Here is a 20,261-nt window from a genome sequence, read left to right as displayed (position 1 = left end):
TGCATTCACGCATATTCATTCAATTCATCCGTTTATATGCTCATTCATGAGTTTATGTATTGGGCGAGGTCCTGTTCTCGGGCATCGTGTACAACAGTAGCAAGTGAGTCAGACTCCCTGGGCTCGGGGAGAGTAACATTGTCTGCAGAGTTTGTAGCAAGTGGACTCCCTCCAGTACCTTGTGTCATTCGCATCTTAAACTCAGAATCTCCACTGCAGATTTAAAAACTGGGGAGGTATCCGTCTCCTGTCTTGGTCTCAAGGGCACGGCTTGAAGGAGTATTGCACCACCCATGTAGGTTTCAGGCCTCTTTCCCAAGATTTTACTGATGCTTCTGAGTGCAACTGCTGGCCGTTAGGAAACTTTGACCTTGGGGCACCTGGGTGGCTCAGTCGGTTGAGTCCGACTCTTGGTTTCAGCTCAGGTCGTCATCTTGCGGTTGGTGAGATCGAGCCCCGCATTGGGCTCTGCACTGACAGCTCTCTCTCTGCCCCTCGCCTGCTCATGCTCTTTCTCTGTCTCTCTAAAAAATATATAATAAATAAACTTAAAAAAAAAAAAAAGGCGGGGGGAACTTTGACCTTTTGCTTTGTCCCCTTACCACCCCCAGTTTTAGACCTCATCGAGTAAGCTTGGTTGCCTTTCTAGCTTAACCCAGCTAGAAACCAGTATGCCATGTAGTGCTGTTGAAAACACGGGTGCATTCCCCGGTGACCTGGTTCTGAACATTAATGTCCTTGTTGCTATGCCAGAACCGGGCACGATAAGTGCACGTGGGCACGGCCAAGCGGCTTCCTCCTGTGTTTTAGAGGGAAGGGCCTGTGATCAGCCACGAGCACAAATGCAGCTCAGCGAATACAGATCCAAGACCAGCTGTCAGGCTTCCCTCCTCCTCATCACACCACGGCCTCGGGGGAACAGAAGTGCCCAGACATCTCCCCCCAAAGATTAACAAACTGTGCTTCCCAAGAGTATTTACTGATAAACATCTGCCTTCCAAAGAGAAACCACTTATTTAACCAACTGCTCTTTAGAGATTAATGACGCAGCCTGCCTTCCTGCCGTCGCTCTCAACCACGATTCCCTTTTTTGTCCTCCTCTTTGTCTTTCCTAAAAATTTGCTTTCTGAGCCTCGGTGCAGAGGAGGTAGCAATTGCACAGTAACATAAATTTTAAAAAGCCCCTGCCTTACTTTACAACATCTTTTTGGTTCTGCCATGAAAGCATATTTATGGTGAGTAAAATCTGTAGAACCCTGGTTTATCACGCTAAACCACTCTGCCCTCAAAGATAAACGCTCTTAACCAGCAGATCCCCTTCTGTGATGAACGCCAGCCTCAGTTCACGTGTCTTAGCCCTTCATCGGTCACTCGTGTGTGGCTCTTCTGAGATTACATACTGCTTTGTCACTGTATGTACATCACAGGCTGTATGTATTGTCTCCCCAATTAGATTGTGGGGTATTTAAAAGGACAAAACTCTCTCTTCTGCTTTCTTTGTGTGTTTGGAAACTTTGAAGAGAGCAGGTGTTTGTTAATGAATAATCCCCCCAAGATGACCAGTGGTATGAGGGGACTTGGGTTGGACTTTCTGTCTTCTCAGTGGATAGATGTGTGATGAACTACAGTGTATATTCCGTGTGGCTTCATAAATACCTCCCCCGCCCCCCCTCCCCCCTGCCAACTCATGCTTCCAACAGCTACTAGCTTGGGGGTGACTTTGGTCAAGTGACACGACCTCTCCAAGCTGCAGCTTCTCCATCGATAAAATGACCATGATGCGAGTGCGAGAACTTGAATGTGGTACTCTCCAGAAAGCATCCAGCTGTATGGGATGTGCCAGAAGGCCCTGAATGCCCATTAATCACGATCTCTGGAGAGTAGAGATCCTGTCTTCCTGCCATATTCCCAGCAAGCAGAATATGTAGAGGGACACGTTGTTCAGCACTCAAGGTCAGAGGCCCCGGGGGTGGTCAGTGTGAAGCATCTCCTTTGCAATGAAGAGTGTGTGGATGGCAGGCCTTGATCTCCTTGGAACGCGGGCTGTACCAGGAGGGAGGAGAGGCCAGAGACCGCTGCTGGGGTAGTCGCTGTGCCATCAAAGCTGTCTGCTTGCAGATCCCAGAGCAGGCGCCTCATGCGGTAGGCTGTTCCCAGACCCCCTGGACATAAGCTCCCCCAGTGCACCTGTGTCCTGATGGCTGTCTCTGTGTCTTGTCTTCGTCTCTCTGGACCAAGACCTGCCTATGGCTGAGCGTCTGCTGGGATGTGGTGGCACACTTAGCACAGTGCCTCACTTCAAAGAAAAGAATCTTCACTAACTGAAGAGTGATGGTGTAGACCCTTGGGGGAGGTTTAATTTTCTCACTTTCTCACCATGCTACCAAAATAATGGATGCAACACCACATCACACATACCTCATTTGCAGACCATGTGTATAAATCTAATTATGAATGCTAGTGGCCCAGGAGGAATTCAGGGAGGAGAGACCTGACTGTGGTAAGACTGGAAGATTTCCAGAAGGAGCCATAAATATTACAGACGAGCCAACTGGGTGCAAACCAAGGCCATGCTGGGAATTGAGATCTGGGTTTTGCGAAATGTCTTCTAACTGCAGCATCACATTTGTGTATATTAACCTTCCCTATAGAGGAGTTTTATTTTAATTTTGACTGGATTCATTCCTGGGCAACTTACTTTGCTTCTACATTATAGACAACGTTCGTGTTAGGGGATTGACATCTACAGATGGGTTACTCTGGTCGTCGGGAGAGTTAAACGAGATTTAGTGAAATCCAACCCACAGCTGGAAAAGCACCTCCAACACACTGAGCTATATCTGTATTTTAAAAGCCCTTTTAAGGGGCGCCTGGGTGGCTCAGTCGGTTGAGCGGCCGGCTTCGGCTCAGGTCATGATCTCACAGTCCGTGAGTTCGAGCCCCGCGTAGGGCTCTGTGCTGACAGCTCGGAGCCTGGAGCCTGTTTTGGACTCTGTGTCTCCCTCTCTCTGGCCCTCCCCCGTTCATGCTCTGTCTCTGTCTCAAAAATAAATAAAACGTTAAAAAAAAATCAAAAAAATAAATAAATAAATAAAAGCCCTTTTAAAAATAAGTAGTATTCAGGGGTGCCTGGTCAGTTAAGCATCCAGCTTTGCTCAGGTCATGATCTCACAGTTCATAAGCCCTGCATTGGGCTCTGTGCTGACAGCTCGGAGCCTGGAGCCTGCTTCAAATTCTGTGCCTCCCTCTCTCTCTGTGTGTCCCTCCTCTGTGTTTATGCATGCGCTCTCTCTCTCTCGCGCGCGCGCTCTCTCTCTCAAAAATTAACATTAAAAAATAGTATTTTTTTTATTATAAAACTTGTTCATTGCAAAAAGCATGTTAGCTATATAAAAGTATACAGAGGAAAACGATTCATGATTTAGCTACTAGTAATGTTTCATGACATTTCCTTCTGTTGTCTTTCTTCTTTCTTTCCATCCATGTGTGAGTAGGCGGAATAATGGCCCCTAAAGACAGCTGTGTTCTATGGCAAAAGGGTGGATGTTACCTTCTGTGGTGAAGGATGACATCAAATTAAGAATCTTGAAATGGGGAGATTATCCTGCATAGTCCAGTGGGGCCGAAATGCAGTCATAGGTGTCCTTAGATGAGGGAAGCAGGGAGAGATGTGATGCAGAACAAGGCAAAGTCACCAGTGAAGCAAAATGCCACTGGCCTTGAAGATGGAGAAAAGGACCGTGAGCCAAGGAATGCAGGCAGCTTCTAGAAGCTCCAGAAGCCAGGAAATGGATTCTCCCCTAGAGCCTCTGGAGAGACCCCAGCACCTGACACCTTGATTTTAGCTCAGTGATACTGATTCCTGATTTCTGACCCACACAACTGTAAGAGACTATGACTGTAGATACCAAATTTATGGTAATTTGTTATAGCAATAATAGGAATGAATACAGCATAAATCTTGACAGTTTTTGTACCTATTAACCTACTTACCACATACCTTTTTTAATACAATTTATGTTACTATATATGTATACAAATACGTATATAACAATAGATACAATATACATTATGTATGCTATGTGTTAATATGTTTTGTATATATTGTATATATGTATACATTATTTATTATGATAAAATATATGACACAAAATTTACCATTTAAATGTACAGCCCAATGGCATGAAGTACATTAATGTTGTTGTGCAACCACACCCCCATCTATCTCCAGAAGTTTTTCATCTTCCACAGCTGAAACTCTCTCCTCATTAAACACTAACTCCCCACTCCCCCTCCCCTGCCCCTCCCCGCCCCCCCCCCCCCCCCCCCCCGGCCCCTGGCGGCCACTGGTCTACTTTCTGTGTTTATGGGTTTGACTCCTCTAGGGGCCTCATAGATTTGTAACTCTATGATATTCATCCATTTGTGATCGGCATTTCACGTAATGTCTTCAGGAGTCATTCATTTTGTAGCATGTGTGAAGCATTTCCTTCCCGATTAAGGCTGGATAATATTCCACTGTACTGATAGACCACATTTTGTTTATCTGTTCATTTGTCAACAGACACTCGGGTTGCTTCCACATTTTGGCCATTTTGAATAATGCTGCTAACAATATAGATGTACAAATATCTGTTTACATTCCTGCTTTCATTTCTTCTGGGTATATACCCAGGAATGGAATTGCTGAATCATGTGGTAATTCTGTGTCTAGTTTTTTGAGGAACCTCCATACTGTTTTCCACAGTGGCTGCACCAGTTTACATTGTAATCAACAGAGCACAAGATAGTTTCTCCATCTCTTTGCCAACATTTGCTATTTTCTTATTTTTTCTGTAACTGCCATCCTAATGGTGGTTTATACACCTATATTTTTATATTACCTTTTTTCCACTCAGTTTTCCATCAGAGCCTTCAAAGATATTTTTGAGGCTTTATAACAATCTATTCTGTGTACTATAATTTATATAACTATTCCTCCTTGTTGAACATTACGCCGTTTCTAATTTTTTGCCATTTAGATTACAAAAGTGTGAGCCTAATTGAGCACTAAACCTTTGCTCACATCTCTGAGAAGATCCTACGAATGAATTACTCAAGGGAGCATCACATTGAAAACTATTGGTGTGTTTAACAAAATTACTTTCCAAAAGGATGTTCCGATCAGCAGACCATGAGAGTACTGAGTAACCCATTTTTAAAATGTATTTTTTTAGGTGCAGAGTATTTCTACAATACAGATAAGACTACCTGTGGACTTGAACAATCATACTAGCAGAATCAACTTGTTTATTTGGGGGCAGAAGGCTCAGTTTTGAGTGTTGGAATGTTGAATTTAAAGACAGACCTGGTTTTCCCCTTAGAATTCTGAAGTGAGAGAAGCACCATATGAAAAAAAGGCTGTTGCTAGAAGAAAATACATAATTTGCAAGCAAGTCATAAGACCTGAGCTCTGTTCTGGCTCAGCCACTAAAAAACCACGTGACTTTGGCAAGTCATTAAAATATCTGGGTTTCAGATGGTTCATTTATGTATGAGTGGGTTCAGTCCTCACATTTCTTTAAGTATCATATATAATTATGGGTTGTGAGCTCATATCTGGTGGAGTTTTATCTGCTGGAGTCCTTTAGGCTTCGGTTAAAGATGTGTCCCTCTAACTAGTTCTTTCTTTCAGGCATACCAAGGGTATTATCAGCCTGAAATGACTTTTTTATGTGAATCTTGCAACGTAGAAATCCCTACACAAATGTAGTACAAATGTGTGCAAACATAGGATAGAAAAGGTCCATGGACAAACTCTCAAGGTAGTATTGATTTTGAAGACACTTAGACTTGAAGCACAGGATTAAACCAGAAAGCTCTCTTGTTACATCGCATTGCTGATAGGCCATATTCTTAATTCATGCTTTTACTGGGGACGTCAGCCTGGAGGGTCTGACTCTTGTTGAGAACTTCTGCTCCATTTTCCTACCATGGGTCTAAGTCTTTATTTGTTTATTTTTTTGTCCTAACATGGCTATTAAAATGATAGCTGCTTGGCCATATAGGGGCCAAGGATAGTTCCCCCCCCCGCCCCCCCACCGACCAAATGTGCCATTTCGATAAATTGATGATTTTAAATTAAGTTACTTAAGAAACAGCCGGTGCAGAAAGGACTCTGAGCCCCCTTTGTCTCCAGAAAGCAGGAAATAAATTTCCCACGGAAAAGGCACTTTCCCTAAAACTGGAAGGTAAAAAGACATCCTAATTACTAGAGGTAGGGAATTCAGAGTAGAGACGGCTGTATAAACAAGTCTTGTTACTTTGATGACTTCCCCTGCCCAAATTCTAGGATTCCTTAGTAATTAAAGCACCTGAAATAAGTCTTCTTTGTCCTACAGTTCTTCACAGATTTATTGTCTGTCTGTCTAAAAAGTATAAAAACTGTCAGCCTCAGTCATTTCTTTAGGTCTCATGGGCTGCCATGTGCACTTAATTAATCTTTGGGTTTTTTCCTCCTGTTAATGTCTTGTGTCAATTTAATTTTTAGATGAGCTGGAAAAGTCTTGAAGGATAGAGAAAAAGTCTTCCTTCCCCAACAGCTGTCAAGTCCAGCAGAATTCATGAGAGCTGTCTGAACTTCTGCTTTTTGGTTTTGTTTCTGGCTTTTCCCTTAAGGATTTCCCTTACTTTCTTGCCTGTTCAGTTATATATTTATTTATTTTTTTTTTTCTCTCTTTTTAAAGATCTACATCCAAGTCGGTTAGCATATAGTGCACTAATGACTCAGGAGTGGAATCCAGTGATCTACCCCCTACATATAACACCCAGTGGTCATCCCAACAAGTGTCCTCCTTACTGCCCCTTGTCCATTTAGCCCATCCCTCCCCGCCCAACACCCCGGCGGCAACCCTCAGTTCTCCGTATTTAAGAGTCTCTTATGTTTTGTCCCCCTCCCTGTTTTTATATTATTTTTGCTTCCCGTCCCTTATGTTCACCTGTTTTGTATCTTAAATTTAGTTGTATATTTAAAAGGATGTTTATTATATTTTGTGCAACATTTCCAGGCGGGAAGATTCTCAGTTATTGTAATCTACCTTATTGCCAGAAATAGAAGTCGGCTGTTCTATGATTCTGTGGATGTTAACCACTTTCTCCCAGTTAGCTAATTTGGATATTTACCTTATTTCAACTTTATGAATTGAGTGTTGAATCCATCCATCATGAATCCATGATGCGTTGGAACAATCCTGACTCAGTTCTCTTGGAAGCATCTTAGTAAGAGACTGCCTGAATGCCCTAAAAGAGCTGAAAGCTGAGAACTTTAACTTCGATCTGAACTTAGCATAAAGCGATGCAATTGTCCTCCCTCAAACATTTCAGCCAGTGTCACAATATTGGCCATCAAGGTCACTTTTGTTGCAGTACTAAGCAAGCATGTGTACTGTGTTGGGAAGGAACGAATAGCATTGTGCATCAGCAAAGTCCAGTCAGTGGTTAAGCTAAGGAGACCCGAGTTTCCTCTGTGGCCAGCACTGGGGGAGGTCTGATTGCACTTTGGATTCAGTATACTCTCGGGTTTCTTAGACTCTGGGGATGGAGGCACCTCAGGAACGTAAAAGATGGTCTACTAGTCGGCCTACAGATTATTGAGCCACTAATTGGAAAAATAAAGAATAAGTGACTATGTTTCTATCTAGATTCGGTAGAGTAGTTCACACCAAACTCTATTTTTTCTCTTCCACCGATTTTCTCATTTAAGAAATGGAAATTTTATTCTGGAATATCTCAAACTTACACAGAAGTGGAATGAATAGTGCAATGACCCCATTGTCATCATCACCCAGTGTTAGGAGCTGAATTGTGTTCCCTCCAAATTCGTATGTTCGGAGACATGACCGCAGAATATGAATGTAATTGCAGAAAGGTCCTTTAAAGAAGTAAGTAAACTAAAATGAAATCATACAGGTGGGCTTTAATCCAATATGGTGGTGTCCTTATAAAAGAGGAGATTAAGACAGAGACAATTCATGCACAGAGGAGTGGCCATGTGAGGACACAGGGAGAGGTGACCACCTGCAAGCCAAGAAAAGAGTCCTCAGAAGAAACAAAACTCGTTGACACCTTGATCTCAAACTTGTAGCCACTGGAACTATGAGGAATTAAATTTGTGAGGTTAATCCATGTTACTTAGTTATGGCCTCTCTAGCCAACTAACGTGCTCAACTTCAACAATTGTTAAAACATGGCTAATCTTTCCTTATCTAACTTCATCTAACATGGACTCCATATTGTAGCAAGTCCCAGACATTATTTCATCTGTAAATTTTTTAGTATGTACCTCTACAAGGACTCCCCCCCACCCCCCACAAAAACATGACCACATGGGAATGTAAACTGGCGCAGCCACTCTGGAAAACAGTATGGAGGTTCCTCAAAAAATTAAAAATAGAACTACCCTACGACCCAGCCATTGCATTGCTAGGTATTTATCCAAGGGATACAGGTGGGCTGTGTTGAAGGGGCATGTGCACCCCGATGTTTATAGCAGCACTGTTGACAATAGCCACAGTATGGAAAGAGCCCAAATGTCCATCAACGGATGAATGGATAAAGAAGATGTGGTATATATATACAATGGAATATTACTCGGCAATCAAAAAGAATGAAATCTTGCCATTTGCAACTACTTGGATGGAACTAGAGGGTATTATGCTAAGCGAAATTAGTCATAGAAAGACAAATATATGACTTTGCTAATATGAGGACTTTAAGATAGAAAACAGATGAATATAAGGGAAGCAAAAATAATATAAAAATGGGGACAAAACAGAAGAGACTCTTAAATATAGAGAACAAACGGAGAGTTGCTGGAGGGGTTGTGGGAGGGGAGATGGGCTAAATGGGTGAGGGGCTTAAGGAAAGTACTCCTGAAATCATTGTTGCACCATGTGCTAACTAACTCAGATGTACATTATAAAAAGTAAATAAATTATAGAGAAAAAAAATGACCACAATACCATTATGACACCTAAAATTTAAGAATACTCTAATATCCAGCTGGTATTTACATTTTCCTGATTATCTCTTGCTATTTATATTCTTATGGTTTGTTGAATTGGGATACAAATAAGGCCCATATGTTATAATTGGCTTAATGACTCTGAAATCTTTATGGATTCTCCCTCGTTTTCTTGCGTATTTTTTATTGTAATTTTCTTTGAAGAAAGGAAGATGTTTGTCTTACAGATTTTCCTTGGTCTAGATTTGGTCTTCGTCCCCATACTACTGTTCAGCGTGTTCCTCTGTTCCTTTTGTTTCATGTAAATTGTCAGAATCCCTGTGTATTTGAAGATTTTGTTTGTTGTAGTGTTGCACAACCACCGAGTGGGTGGTGTTGGGAATGTCCATCAGGAGGGATATCATGTCTGGAGTCTCTTTTTTTTGTGACGTTACCTGCCATTGATGACCAGCATCTAGATCTTTTCATTCATTAGGAGCTACAAGAGGGTGATAGTCTCATTCCATCAGCTCATTATTTTAGCTCAAGTACTAATGCAGATAGAAACTTGTTCTCTTCAATTATTTGGTTACAGTGCAGATAATATAGAAACAGCAAAAATAGATACTTCTTTTACCTTATTTGTCATATTTCAAATGTTTCCGGTCTCCAAAGGTGACCAATGAGGCTAGTTTGATGGCACTATGAACTAACTCATAGACACTAACGTATTTGAAATGATTTCCTCCATTTCATTTATTGTTTTATTTTGCTGTTCAAATTTTCTTACCTTTGACCAGTGTGGTATTACGCATTCATTCCCGAGTCCCTGTGATAGAAGTATAGTGATCTTTAGTAGTGTCCTTGCTCTTGTGTGATCCAGGCTTATCTTTTACATCTCCTTCCCCTTAGAATCAGCCACTTCTCAAAAATCCCTTGTCCTTTTAGCGGGAAATCGTGTTTAGCAACCACAATCTTGGCTCAGGGGTGCTGATTACTACTGGGTTGATGCATTGATTCTTGCTTTATTCAGTGGGAAGAGCAAGGAAATATGATTTTTAAAAGTCTTTCCATTGAAACACAACTTAGATGCAACAATGGCACAAATCTTAAGCATGCAGCTTAGAGAATTCTTACAAATGTATACACCAGTGTAACCATTATTCAAATCCAGGCACAGTAGATCTATAAGCATCCGAGGAGCCTCCCTTTCATTCCTCCCCAGTTACTGTCACTCCCAAATGTACACATTCTAAGTTCTAGCACCATGAATTAGTTTTTGTATATAAATGGAATGCTAGTGCGTGGGCTCTGCATTATATTTCTGAGGTTAAAGCATGGTGTGTGTCATAGTCGTTTTTATTTTTCATTGATGTATGCTATTGTTTGAATATACTACAATTTGTTCTTTCTACGGGTTGGTAGCCATTTGGGTTGTTTCCAGGTTTTACTGTTACAGTGAAGCTTCTGTGAACATTTTTGTGCCTGCCTTTTGGTGCGCATATGCGCTCATTTACATTGGGTATATTCCTAAGAGTAGTCAGAGGGTATTTTCGGCTTTCGTGATCGTTCCAAAAGCGTCTTTCAAAGTAATTGTACCAGTTTACACCCCCACGCAGTTTATGAGTTCCAGTCGGTCCATTTAGTAGTCACTCTGGGTTGTAGGGTGACTGACTGACGAACTCTGACTTCTAGCTGCCAGTGTCATCATCTGTCTCCGCTGCAGGACTTTCTCTGAAGGCTGGGACCTGCTGCGCCCATGCGGATGGCATCCCGGAAAATACTCTATCTAAGGTTACTGCCTGCAGGAGTCGCGCTCAACCCATAACTGACAAGAGTTGGTGTATAACCCCTCAGTTCCCTCACTCCTCAAGTAGGATAACTCTGAGGCGAGTGTTCTACAGTGTCTCTCAGAGTTCCCATGGGATTAAGCTTCAGTTACCCCGGTGGTAACTTGCTTGATCATGCGTAATTTATTATCTGCCTTCCGTTCCCTATCTGTCTTCGTCACTTTTATTTGGGATCACATCCCAAATAAATTACCTACCCTTGAAACCTTGTCCCGGCATCAGCCTTTGGGGGAGCTCAGATACTGGTCTTCCACATCCTTGTCACTCTCGTACTGCCAGGCCTTTAAAATTTTAGCCATTTCGTGTATGATGGTACTGTGACATTGTGACTTCAATTTGCTTTTCCGTTATGACCATTGATGTTGAGAACCTTTTCATATTCATGATTGTATTTAAGATCATTTCCTCAGCACCCGTAAGTGAAGTTGTTCTTTAGTTTTCTTCTTAAAACAATCTTTATCAGAATTTTGTATCCCTGTGGCTCAGTTGGTTGAGCGTCTGACTCTTGATTTCAGCTCAGGTTGTGATCTCAGGGTTGTGGGATGGAGCCCCATGTGCTTTAGATTCTCTCTCTCTCTCTCTCTCTCTCTCTCTCACACACACACACACACACCCTCTCTCTCTCTCTCTGCCCCTTCTCCAGCTCACACACTCTCTCAACCTCTCTCTGTAAAATAAATACATTTTAAAAATCACATTAAAAAATTTTGTGTCAATATTATTCTTGCTTCATAAAACAAATTTGGTTTCTGTTCTACAATAATTTAAGTCTAATTGGGAATATTTGAATTTTGAAAGCTTGGTGGACATACCCTGAGAAACCACCTATGTTTGGTTTCTTTATGTTGTGTGTGTGTGCATGCATGTGTATGTGAATAACCATTTTATTTTTTCTATGATAGGTAGTCTATTAAGACTTTCTGTATTTACTGGGATCAATTTTTTCAAATTGAAAATTATCCTTTAAAAATTATCCTTTTCATCTAGTTTTGTTTTTTAAGTTTACTTATTTATTTTGAGAGAGAGAAAGAGCACGAACAGGAGAGGGCAGAGAGAGGTTGCAGAGAGAGAGGGAGGAGAAAGAATCCCAAGCAGGCTCCACACCATCAGCATGGAGCCCGATGTGGGGCTGGAACTCACAAACTGGGAAATCATGACCTGAGCTGAAATCAAGAGACAGTTGCTGAACAGACTGAGCCACCCAGATGCCCCTCATCTAGGTTTTTAAAATTATTTGTAGAGAGTTGTGCAAAGTAGTCTCATAGGTTTTTCCTTACTTCTTTCTCTTTGTTGGTTATTCCCATTTCTCACAGATACTTTGGTATATTTATGTTCTATTACTTTTTGTCTTGATCAGCTTAGCTAGTGTTTTGCCTATTTTGTTGAGTCAGCTTTTTGATTTGTTATTTCTGTTGGTTTTCTGTTTTTTAAATCATTAAGTTTTGTTTGTATATTTCCTCTGTCTTCCGCTTTCTTTGGTTTTTCTTTTTTACTTGGGTGTTTAATTCATTTTATTTTAAAATACTTACTGGTATGACATTTAATGCTCTGATAACTGCTTTAGTTTTATCCCACAGATTCTGATATATACTGTTCTTATTATTTAAAAAGAATTTTGCTATTTAACTTTATGTTTCACCTTTTACCCAAAAGTTAATAGCATTTTTTGCTTGTGACCTAAACTCTGACTAGTATTCTTGACTATTCCATGAGCACTTGAAATGGATGTGTACCCCTTATTAGTAGAGTTCAGAGTTAGGTATATATCTATAAAATCTATCTTGTTGATTGTGTTGCTTAAGTTTTCTATAGTTTTACTGATTTTTTAATCCATTTGATTGGTCTTGGACTGACAGAAGTATACTAAATTTTCCTATTGTTATTTTATTTCTGTCATTTTTTACTTGCATCTCCTTTGTGAAAATTCTTGCCAAGCATTTGATACATATAACTAATAGTTATTATGTCTTATTACTATGAGTAGTTTTCAAGCTAATGTGGTACTGCCTGCCATAACTGTAAACATACAGATTAATAGAATAGAATTGAGAGTTCAGAAATAAACCTGAACACTTACAGTCAGTTGATTTTCAAGGAGGGTGCTAAGACATTCAGTGGGGGAAAGAATAGTCTCTTCAACACACGGTACTGGGACAACTGGATATCTTCAAGCAAAACAATGAAGTTGAAAAACCCCTACCGCATACCATATGCATAAATTAACTCAAGATGTATCAAAAGACTATTTTTCAAAAGACCATGTGAAAGTGTTAGAAGAGAAAAGGCATAAATCCTTACAACCTTGGATTAGGGAATGTTACTTAGACATGACATCAAAGGACAAGCACAAAAGGAAAAAAAAAACCAAGTAAATTTAACAAAATAAGCATTTAAAACTTTTCTGCCTTAAAGGATACCATCAAGAGAATGAAAAGACACCCCACAGAATGGGAAAATTTCTTATAAATCATAGTTCTGATAAGGGAGTTGCATGTACAATGTAGAAAGACAATTGCAACTCAATAATAAAAGAGCAAATAACCCGGGTGCTCAGTCGGTTAAGCGTCCGACTTGGGCTCACGTCATTATCTTGCGGTTCGTGAGTTCAAGCCCCACATTGGGCTCTGTGCTGACAGCTCAGAGCCTGGAGCCTGTTTCAGATTCTGTGTCTCCCTCTCTCTCTCTGACCCTCCCCCGTTCATGCTCTGTCTCTCTCTGTCTCAAAAATAAATAAACGTTAAAAAAAAATTTTAAAAAGCAAATAACCCAATTTAAGTGTTGGCAAAATATTTGAATAAGCAATTCTCCAACAAAGATATACACATGGGCAGCAAGCACATGAAGAGATGCTCAGCATCATTAGCCATTAGAGAAATGCAAATCAAAAAGCACAATGAGATGCTACTTCATATTTACTGGGATGGCGATCCTCAAAAAGACAAATAAAATGAGACAAACTGTAAAATTCCTAGAAGAAAATATGGAAGAAAATCTCCTGGACATTGGCCTTGCTAATGACTTCTTGGAAATGACACCAAAAACACAGGCAACAGAAGCTAAACCAGACAATTGGGACTACATCAAACTAAAAGCTTCTGCACAGCAAAGGAAACAATCAACAAAATGAAAAGGCAGGCTACAGCATGGGAGAAAGTATTTGCAAACATATATCTGATAAAGGGTACATTTCCAAAATATATAAGAAACACCTACAACTCAATAGCAAAATAACCAACTCATTTTCAAAATGGACAAAGTACTTGAATAAACATTCCTACAAAGAAATTGAAGCATGCTACTGTAAGATTCTTGTGTTATTTGTGAAATGATATGATATTGCTTGAAGGTGGATGGATAAAATAAGATGTGTACTGTAAACCCTAAAGTAAACGCTAACACAACAAGGAGTTATAGCTAGTAAGACAACAAAGGAGATAAAATTGAATAATAAAAAATCCTCAGTGAAAGAAAGACATAAAAAGAGTAAAAAGGGCAACGAACAGATGGAACATACAAAAAATAATAGCTGTATGGAAGATTTAAATCAAAGCATATCAGTAATTACATTAAATATAAATTGTATAAATATCCAATTCTCATGCAGAGATTATCAGATTGGAAAAAACAGCAATACCCAGCTGCATGCTGCCAACAAGAAACCCATTGTAAATGTGAAGAAGCAATTCAGTTAAAACCAGACCTGTGCAACCACCATTGCCATCTTTAAAGAATCTCCTCTTCATCTGATTATTATTATTATTATTATTTTCTTTTACAGAGAGGGCACATGAGCAAGGGATGGGGCAGATAGAGAATCTTTTTTTTTTTTTAATGTCTTTTTATTTTAGAGAGAGAGAGAGAGCGTGAGTGGGGCGGGGGAGTGGGGGGGGGGGAACAGAGAGAGAGGGAAACACAGAATCTGAAGCAGGCTCCAGACTCTGAGCTGTCAGCCCAGAGCCCAGCGTGAGGCTTGAACTCACAAACTGTGAAATCATGACCTGAGCTGAAGTTGGATGCTTGGCCAACTGAGCCACCTAGGCACGCTGAGAGAGAATCTTAAGCAGCCTCTGTACGGAGTGTGGACTTGGGGCAATGTGGGGCTCCATCCCATGACCCTGGGATCATGACCTCATGACCTGAGCCAACGCTCAACCGACCGAGCCACTCAGGTGCCCCCTCATAATCTTATTTTTAAATCTTGTACTATATGCCTCTTTATTAATCTTTTCTCAAATGAGGCAAGCTATACATGTTAAAATATTTATGAGTGATAGGATGAAATATATAGCCTTCAACACTTATTTTGAAAAGGAAGAAAGGCTAAGTGTCAATAAAATGAAACTGAAGAAAATAAAACAATAGAATACATCCAAAGAATGTGGAAGGAGAGAGAACATAAAAAATAAGAGCAGAAATCAATAATAATTTTAAAAATTACATTAGAAATCATCAATAAAACCAAAATTTTGTCCTAATAAAGTAGTTACTAATAAAGTAGTTACATCTCTGTTGAGATTAATGAAGAAAAAAATAGTAATGTTAGGAAAGAAAAAAGTTATATAACTACAGATCCAACCAAAATTAAAATAAGGAATATATGAACAGGTTTATGCTGATAAATTTGGAAGCTTAGATAAGCTAGACAAGTTCATAGGAAAATATGACCTACTGAAATCGTCTCAAAACAGAAACAGAAAGCCTGAATGACCCAATATCTATAAAGAAATTGAAATAGTAGCTTTAAATTTTTCACACAAAGAAAACACCAAAACCAGAGGACTTTTACAGGTAAATTCTGGCAATTTTTCAAAGAACAAATCATTCTAATCTTAGAAATATTCTTCCAGAGAATAATAAAAGATCAAATAGTCCTCAGTTTTTTCTATGACCTTTGCTTAATCTTGATGGCAAAACCAGACATTCTGTTGAGCAGAAGAACCAGGCATAGAAGAACAAGGGTTTGATGATTCCATTTATATGACGTTCAGGAGTAGGCTGAAAGTAATCTCTGGTGATGGACTTGAGAGCTGTGTTGTCTATGGTGACTGGGATTGAGCAGAAGAGGGCACAAGGGCAATTTCTGGAATAATACAAGTGGTTTTTTGTTTTTGTTTGTTTTTTTGTTTGTTTGTTTTGTATCTTGGTTAGACTGTAGATTTATCAAACCTCAATGAATTGCACATCTAACATGTCTGCATTGCACTTCATGCAAATTGTACCTCAGGGGAGAAAGAAATTTAACGAATACTGAACTCTAGTTAGTAGGCTTGCTTCTTTGCTGTGGTCTGGGCTAACAGTTCTGAAACTAGTTTTATTCCCAGCAAAGGAAACAAACCATCAGCAAAATGAGAAGGCAACCTACAGAATGGGAAAAAAAAATATTTGCAAATCACCTCTTTGATAAAGGGTTAAATATACAAGGAATTCATACACCTCACTAGCAAAAAACCAAACAACCCAACTTAAGAAATGGGCGACAGATCTGAAGATGTTTCCCAAGAAAACATACAGATAGAGATACATGAAAAAGTGGTCAATAACACTAACCATCAGGAAAAACAAAACAAAAGAACCACTAACCATCAGGGACATTCAGATCAAAACCACAATGAGATATCGCTTCACACCTGTTAGGATGTCCATTAGCAAAAAGAGAAGAGATAGCAAACGGTGGTGAGATTGCTAAGTGACATAAGCCAGACAGAGAAAGACAAAGTCTGCACGGTATCACTTACGTGTGGAGTCTTACAAAAACAAGTCAAACTCATAGAAGCATAGAGTGGAATGGTGGGCAGTGGGGGTAAAGGGGAGAGGTTGATAAAAGGGTACAAACTTTCAGTTATAACACGAATGAGGTCTGAGGATCTAATCTATAACATGGTGACTATAGTTGATACTAGTGTATTGTATAATTGAAATTTGCTACAAGAGAGAACTTAACTATTCTCACCAAAAACAAACAAAAAACCTGCTAAAAAACCTAAAAAAAAAACCCCAAAAAACCCAAAAAGCAAATATGTGAGGTGCAGATGTGTTAATTGTGGGATTGTGGGAATTCTTCCATAATGGATACGTCTATCAAATGATCACATGTACACTTACAATATATTATAGTTCTGTCAATTATACCTCAAAAAAGCGGAAGAAAACTCCTTTTATTAGTAAAATGCGTGTTTCTCCCCGCTGGAGAAAGCAGTCACAAATATGGAAAGGAGGAGAGTTTATTGCCAAAGCCAGCACTCTGGTTTCTCTCTTTCAATCTGAATTTTATTTTATTTAATTCATTTACTTATTTAATTTTTTTAATGTATGTATGTTTGTTTGTTTGTTTATTTTGAGAGAGAGAGAGTACGAGCAGGGGAAGGGCAGAGAGAGAGACACACAGAATCTGAAGTATGCTTCAAGCTCTGAGCTGTCGGCCCAGAGCCTGACACAGGGCTTGAACCCATGAACTGCAAGATCATGACCTCAGCCAAAGTCGGACATTCAACCGACTGAGCCACCCAGGCATCCCTCAATCTGAATTTTTAAAAAATGTCCCAGAATTTGGAAACATTTTGGATAAATGAAAATTCATCATAAAATCAGGAACTTGATAGTTACAACTTTTGATATGTGTTGATTGTAGCTCAGGATTATTCTAAGACCACATCTCAGATATCTGATAGGTTTTGCTTTGTTTCGGCATTTCCAAAGAAAATTCCTTTTAAAAATTATATCCTGTAAAAAAAAAAAAAATCCCTTCCTTCCTCTCTGCCCTTCCCCTGCTCACACTCTCTCTCTCTCAAAAATAAACATTAAAAAAAAAAAAGAAAAAAATCTTTTGGGCAAAAAGATACAGTGGCTTTTGAAAATGCAGTTAATTGGGGCGCCTGGGTGGCGCAGTCGGTTAAGCGTCCGACTTTGGCCAGGTCACGATCTCGCGGTCTGTGAGTTCGAGCCCCGCATCAGGCTCTGGGCTGATGGCTCAGAGCCTGGAGCCTGCTTCCTATTCTGTGTCTCCCTCTCTCTCTGCCCCTCCCCTGTTCATGCTCTGTCTCTCTCTGTCCCAAAAATAAATAAACGTTGAAAAAAAAAAATTTTTAAAATGCAGTTAACTGTTGAACAACAAAGGTTTGAACTGCACAGGCCCATTTATATGTGGATTTTTTTTCGATTTTTCCTTATGGTTTTCTTAATAACATTGTCTTTTCTGTAGTTCACATTAATGTGAGAATACCGTATATAATCCACGTAACATACAAAATATGTGTTGTTTATGTTATTAAGAGCATAAGCCTATTAAGAGTAGGCTATTAGTAAAGTTTCGGGAGAGTCAAAAGTTGTATGACTGCACCAGGGTGGGAGTTCTGTTCCCCTAACCCCCACATTGTCCCAGTGTCAACTGTATGGGTGCAGGACACGAGGAATTTCCTGTCAAAAGTAGGCAACATCCTTGGCGAAGCCCGAGTTGTCTGGTGTTTCTACTTCAAGCCTCTTAGCTACATTTCTGGTCCTGTAGAACAAGAGCAGATTCCAGAAAAGTAATTTTTCTTCTTTTGTAGAAACTTCTTTATCTGGCAGAGAACGGTAACTCATCAAACCTGCATCAGAAAGCTACTTTTCAGCTCCCAGTCAATACGACCAACATTGGGCATCCATCAAATGAAGGATTGCGAGCAATAACCTTAAAAAATCCTGCCGGGCGACTAGTTATTGATTCTGTGTTCAGCCTGATGGATGAATGCGTAAAGGCAACAAGTGACTGCAGAAGGCACAGAGCTGGCCGCCAGAGTAGGCAGGCGGCCCTCTGGCGAGGGAGCACCGTCTTTGGCTTTACCAGAAACATGGTTCTGTCGTCATGATCGATGAGAATTTGATCCTACCCGGAGGTCTGCTCTTCCTCACCTTGCCTTGGAATTTTCAGAACAGCCCAGAGAACAATTTACAATAAAACTTGATTACCTGCCCCCAGGCTGGTTGCATGGTGGAGACTGTTTGTGGGGGATGGGATTTGTGACTGAATGCCAAGAAGAAGAAAAAAAAAATCGGTATGTTAACGGTATGAAGGAGCTTGGAGGAAGGGCTTAATTTATTTTGGAGATTAAATTCATTTCAGGAACTTTAAAAGCATTGATTCATATTAAGCTAATAAATGTGCTAATTACAGTTTAATCGTTTCACCTCATTAAGCCACGACCACAAGACCTCTCATTAGTCATACCACCTTAGTGGGTGAGAATGATTTCATGTGTTTTCCAAGGACTCCTGGGGTCAGGCAGCTGGCGTATGGCTGAGCTGCCCTTGAACAGAATCGGAAAGTAAGTGATCTCTGTGACGGCATCCTTCTCCCAAAGCCCGCTTTGACAGACTGTCAGTGCCCTTAGGTTTTCTGCCTTAACACGTCTGAAAGCTTTCCCTGACCAGTTGCCTTAAGGATCAACGAAGGGAACTGTGCTTTATTATGGCCCTTGGAACTTGTATCTGGCACTTGCAACGGTTTATTTAGGTTTCTATCCCTACCAGACTGTAACTTCTAGTCAATAAGCTTTTATTGAATGCATGAATGTATGTCCAAATTTATAAAAATGACTTATAAAATTGCCTGTTGGAAAGTAAAAGTAATTAAAATGTAATGAACTAGATGGTCAGCTCCTGCTCGGCAAAGAGTAGGTCTTATTTAATCCCGAAGGACGACACGATATCTGGCCCCAAATTGTTGCTTCTCATAAATAATAATGAAAAAGTGATAATCTCTTAACCTCAAAGCAGCAAGTTCTAATGGGAGAATTTTTTTTTTTCTTTTTAATGTTTATTTTTGAGGGAAAGACAGAGCATGAGTGGGGGAGGGGCAGAGAGAAAGGGAGGCACAGAAGCTAAAGCAGGCTTCGGGCTCCGAGCTGTCAGCACAGAGCTCCACGCAGGGCTCAAGCTCATGAACCGTTGAGCTGAAGTTGGACGCTCAACCAGCTGAGCCACCCAGGTGCCTGTCTAATGGGAGAATTCTGATCTTGGATGAGAGCAGACTTGGATTGGCATCTCTCCAGGTGACCCTTGGAATCACGTGTCTCCTTCTGACACCCCCAAAGGGGGAAATGCTTGTGTGAACAACTCCCTTTGACTCAGACCCACCAGAACCACAGCAAACAGCTGCCTGACAGTATTGAGTTGGCGGTCACTGGACGTGTTCAGGGAGCATCAGCATGTGTCGAAGTTGGGGGCCAGAGTCCCTGCTTTGAGAGGATTACGTGATCCCCGAGTTTCTGTGGCTCATGAACCTAGTTACTGCATCATTCATGGAGTGACAACAGGGAACGGTCATTACCTCTTAACGAGGGCTCAGCATTACCGGAGAAGCATGAGAATGTTTTCCAACACTGAGTGTGAAATGCTTGTTGCTGCTAGCTGGGATGCTCTAGCACATAAATCAATTCCTGAGTTAATTAGTCAGC

The 20,261-nt window shown here is 40.4% G+C and overlaps 1 protein-coding gene across 3 annotated transcripts in view; it reads left to right on the top strand.

Annotated features, from left to right (window-relative positions):
• Positions 1–18,956, top strand: part of MTR (5-methyltetrahydrofolate-homocysteine methyltransferase) — a 131,620-nt gene extending 112,664 nt beyond the window's left edge. For all 3 annotated transcript variants that reach the window (XM_045039904.1, XM_045039903.1, XM_045039902.1), the window contains one exon: positions 18,375–18,956. In XM_045039904.1, coding sequence (XP_044895839.1) covers positions 18,375–18,495 — 121 coding nt within the window. In that variant the 3' untranslated portion in view covers positions 18,496–18,956. The remainder of the gene's footprint in view (positions 1–18,374) is intronic.
• The last annotated feature ends 1,305 nt before the right edge of the window (positions 18,957–20,261 follow it).

This window comes from Felis catus, chromosome D2, assembly GCF_018350175.1.
Source record: "Felis catus isolate Fca126 chromosome D2, F.catus_Fca126_mat1.0, whole genome shotgun sequence".
Taxonomy (NCBI): Eukaryota; Metazoa; Chordata; class Mammalia; order Carnivora; family Felidae; genus Felis; species Felis catus.
This window is presented reverse-complemented; position numbering and strand designations above follow the sequence as displayed.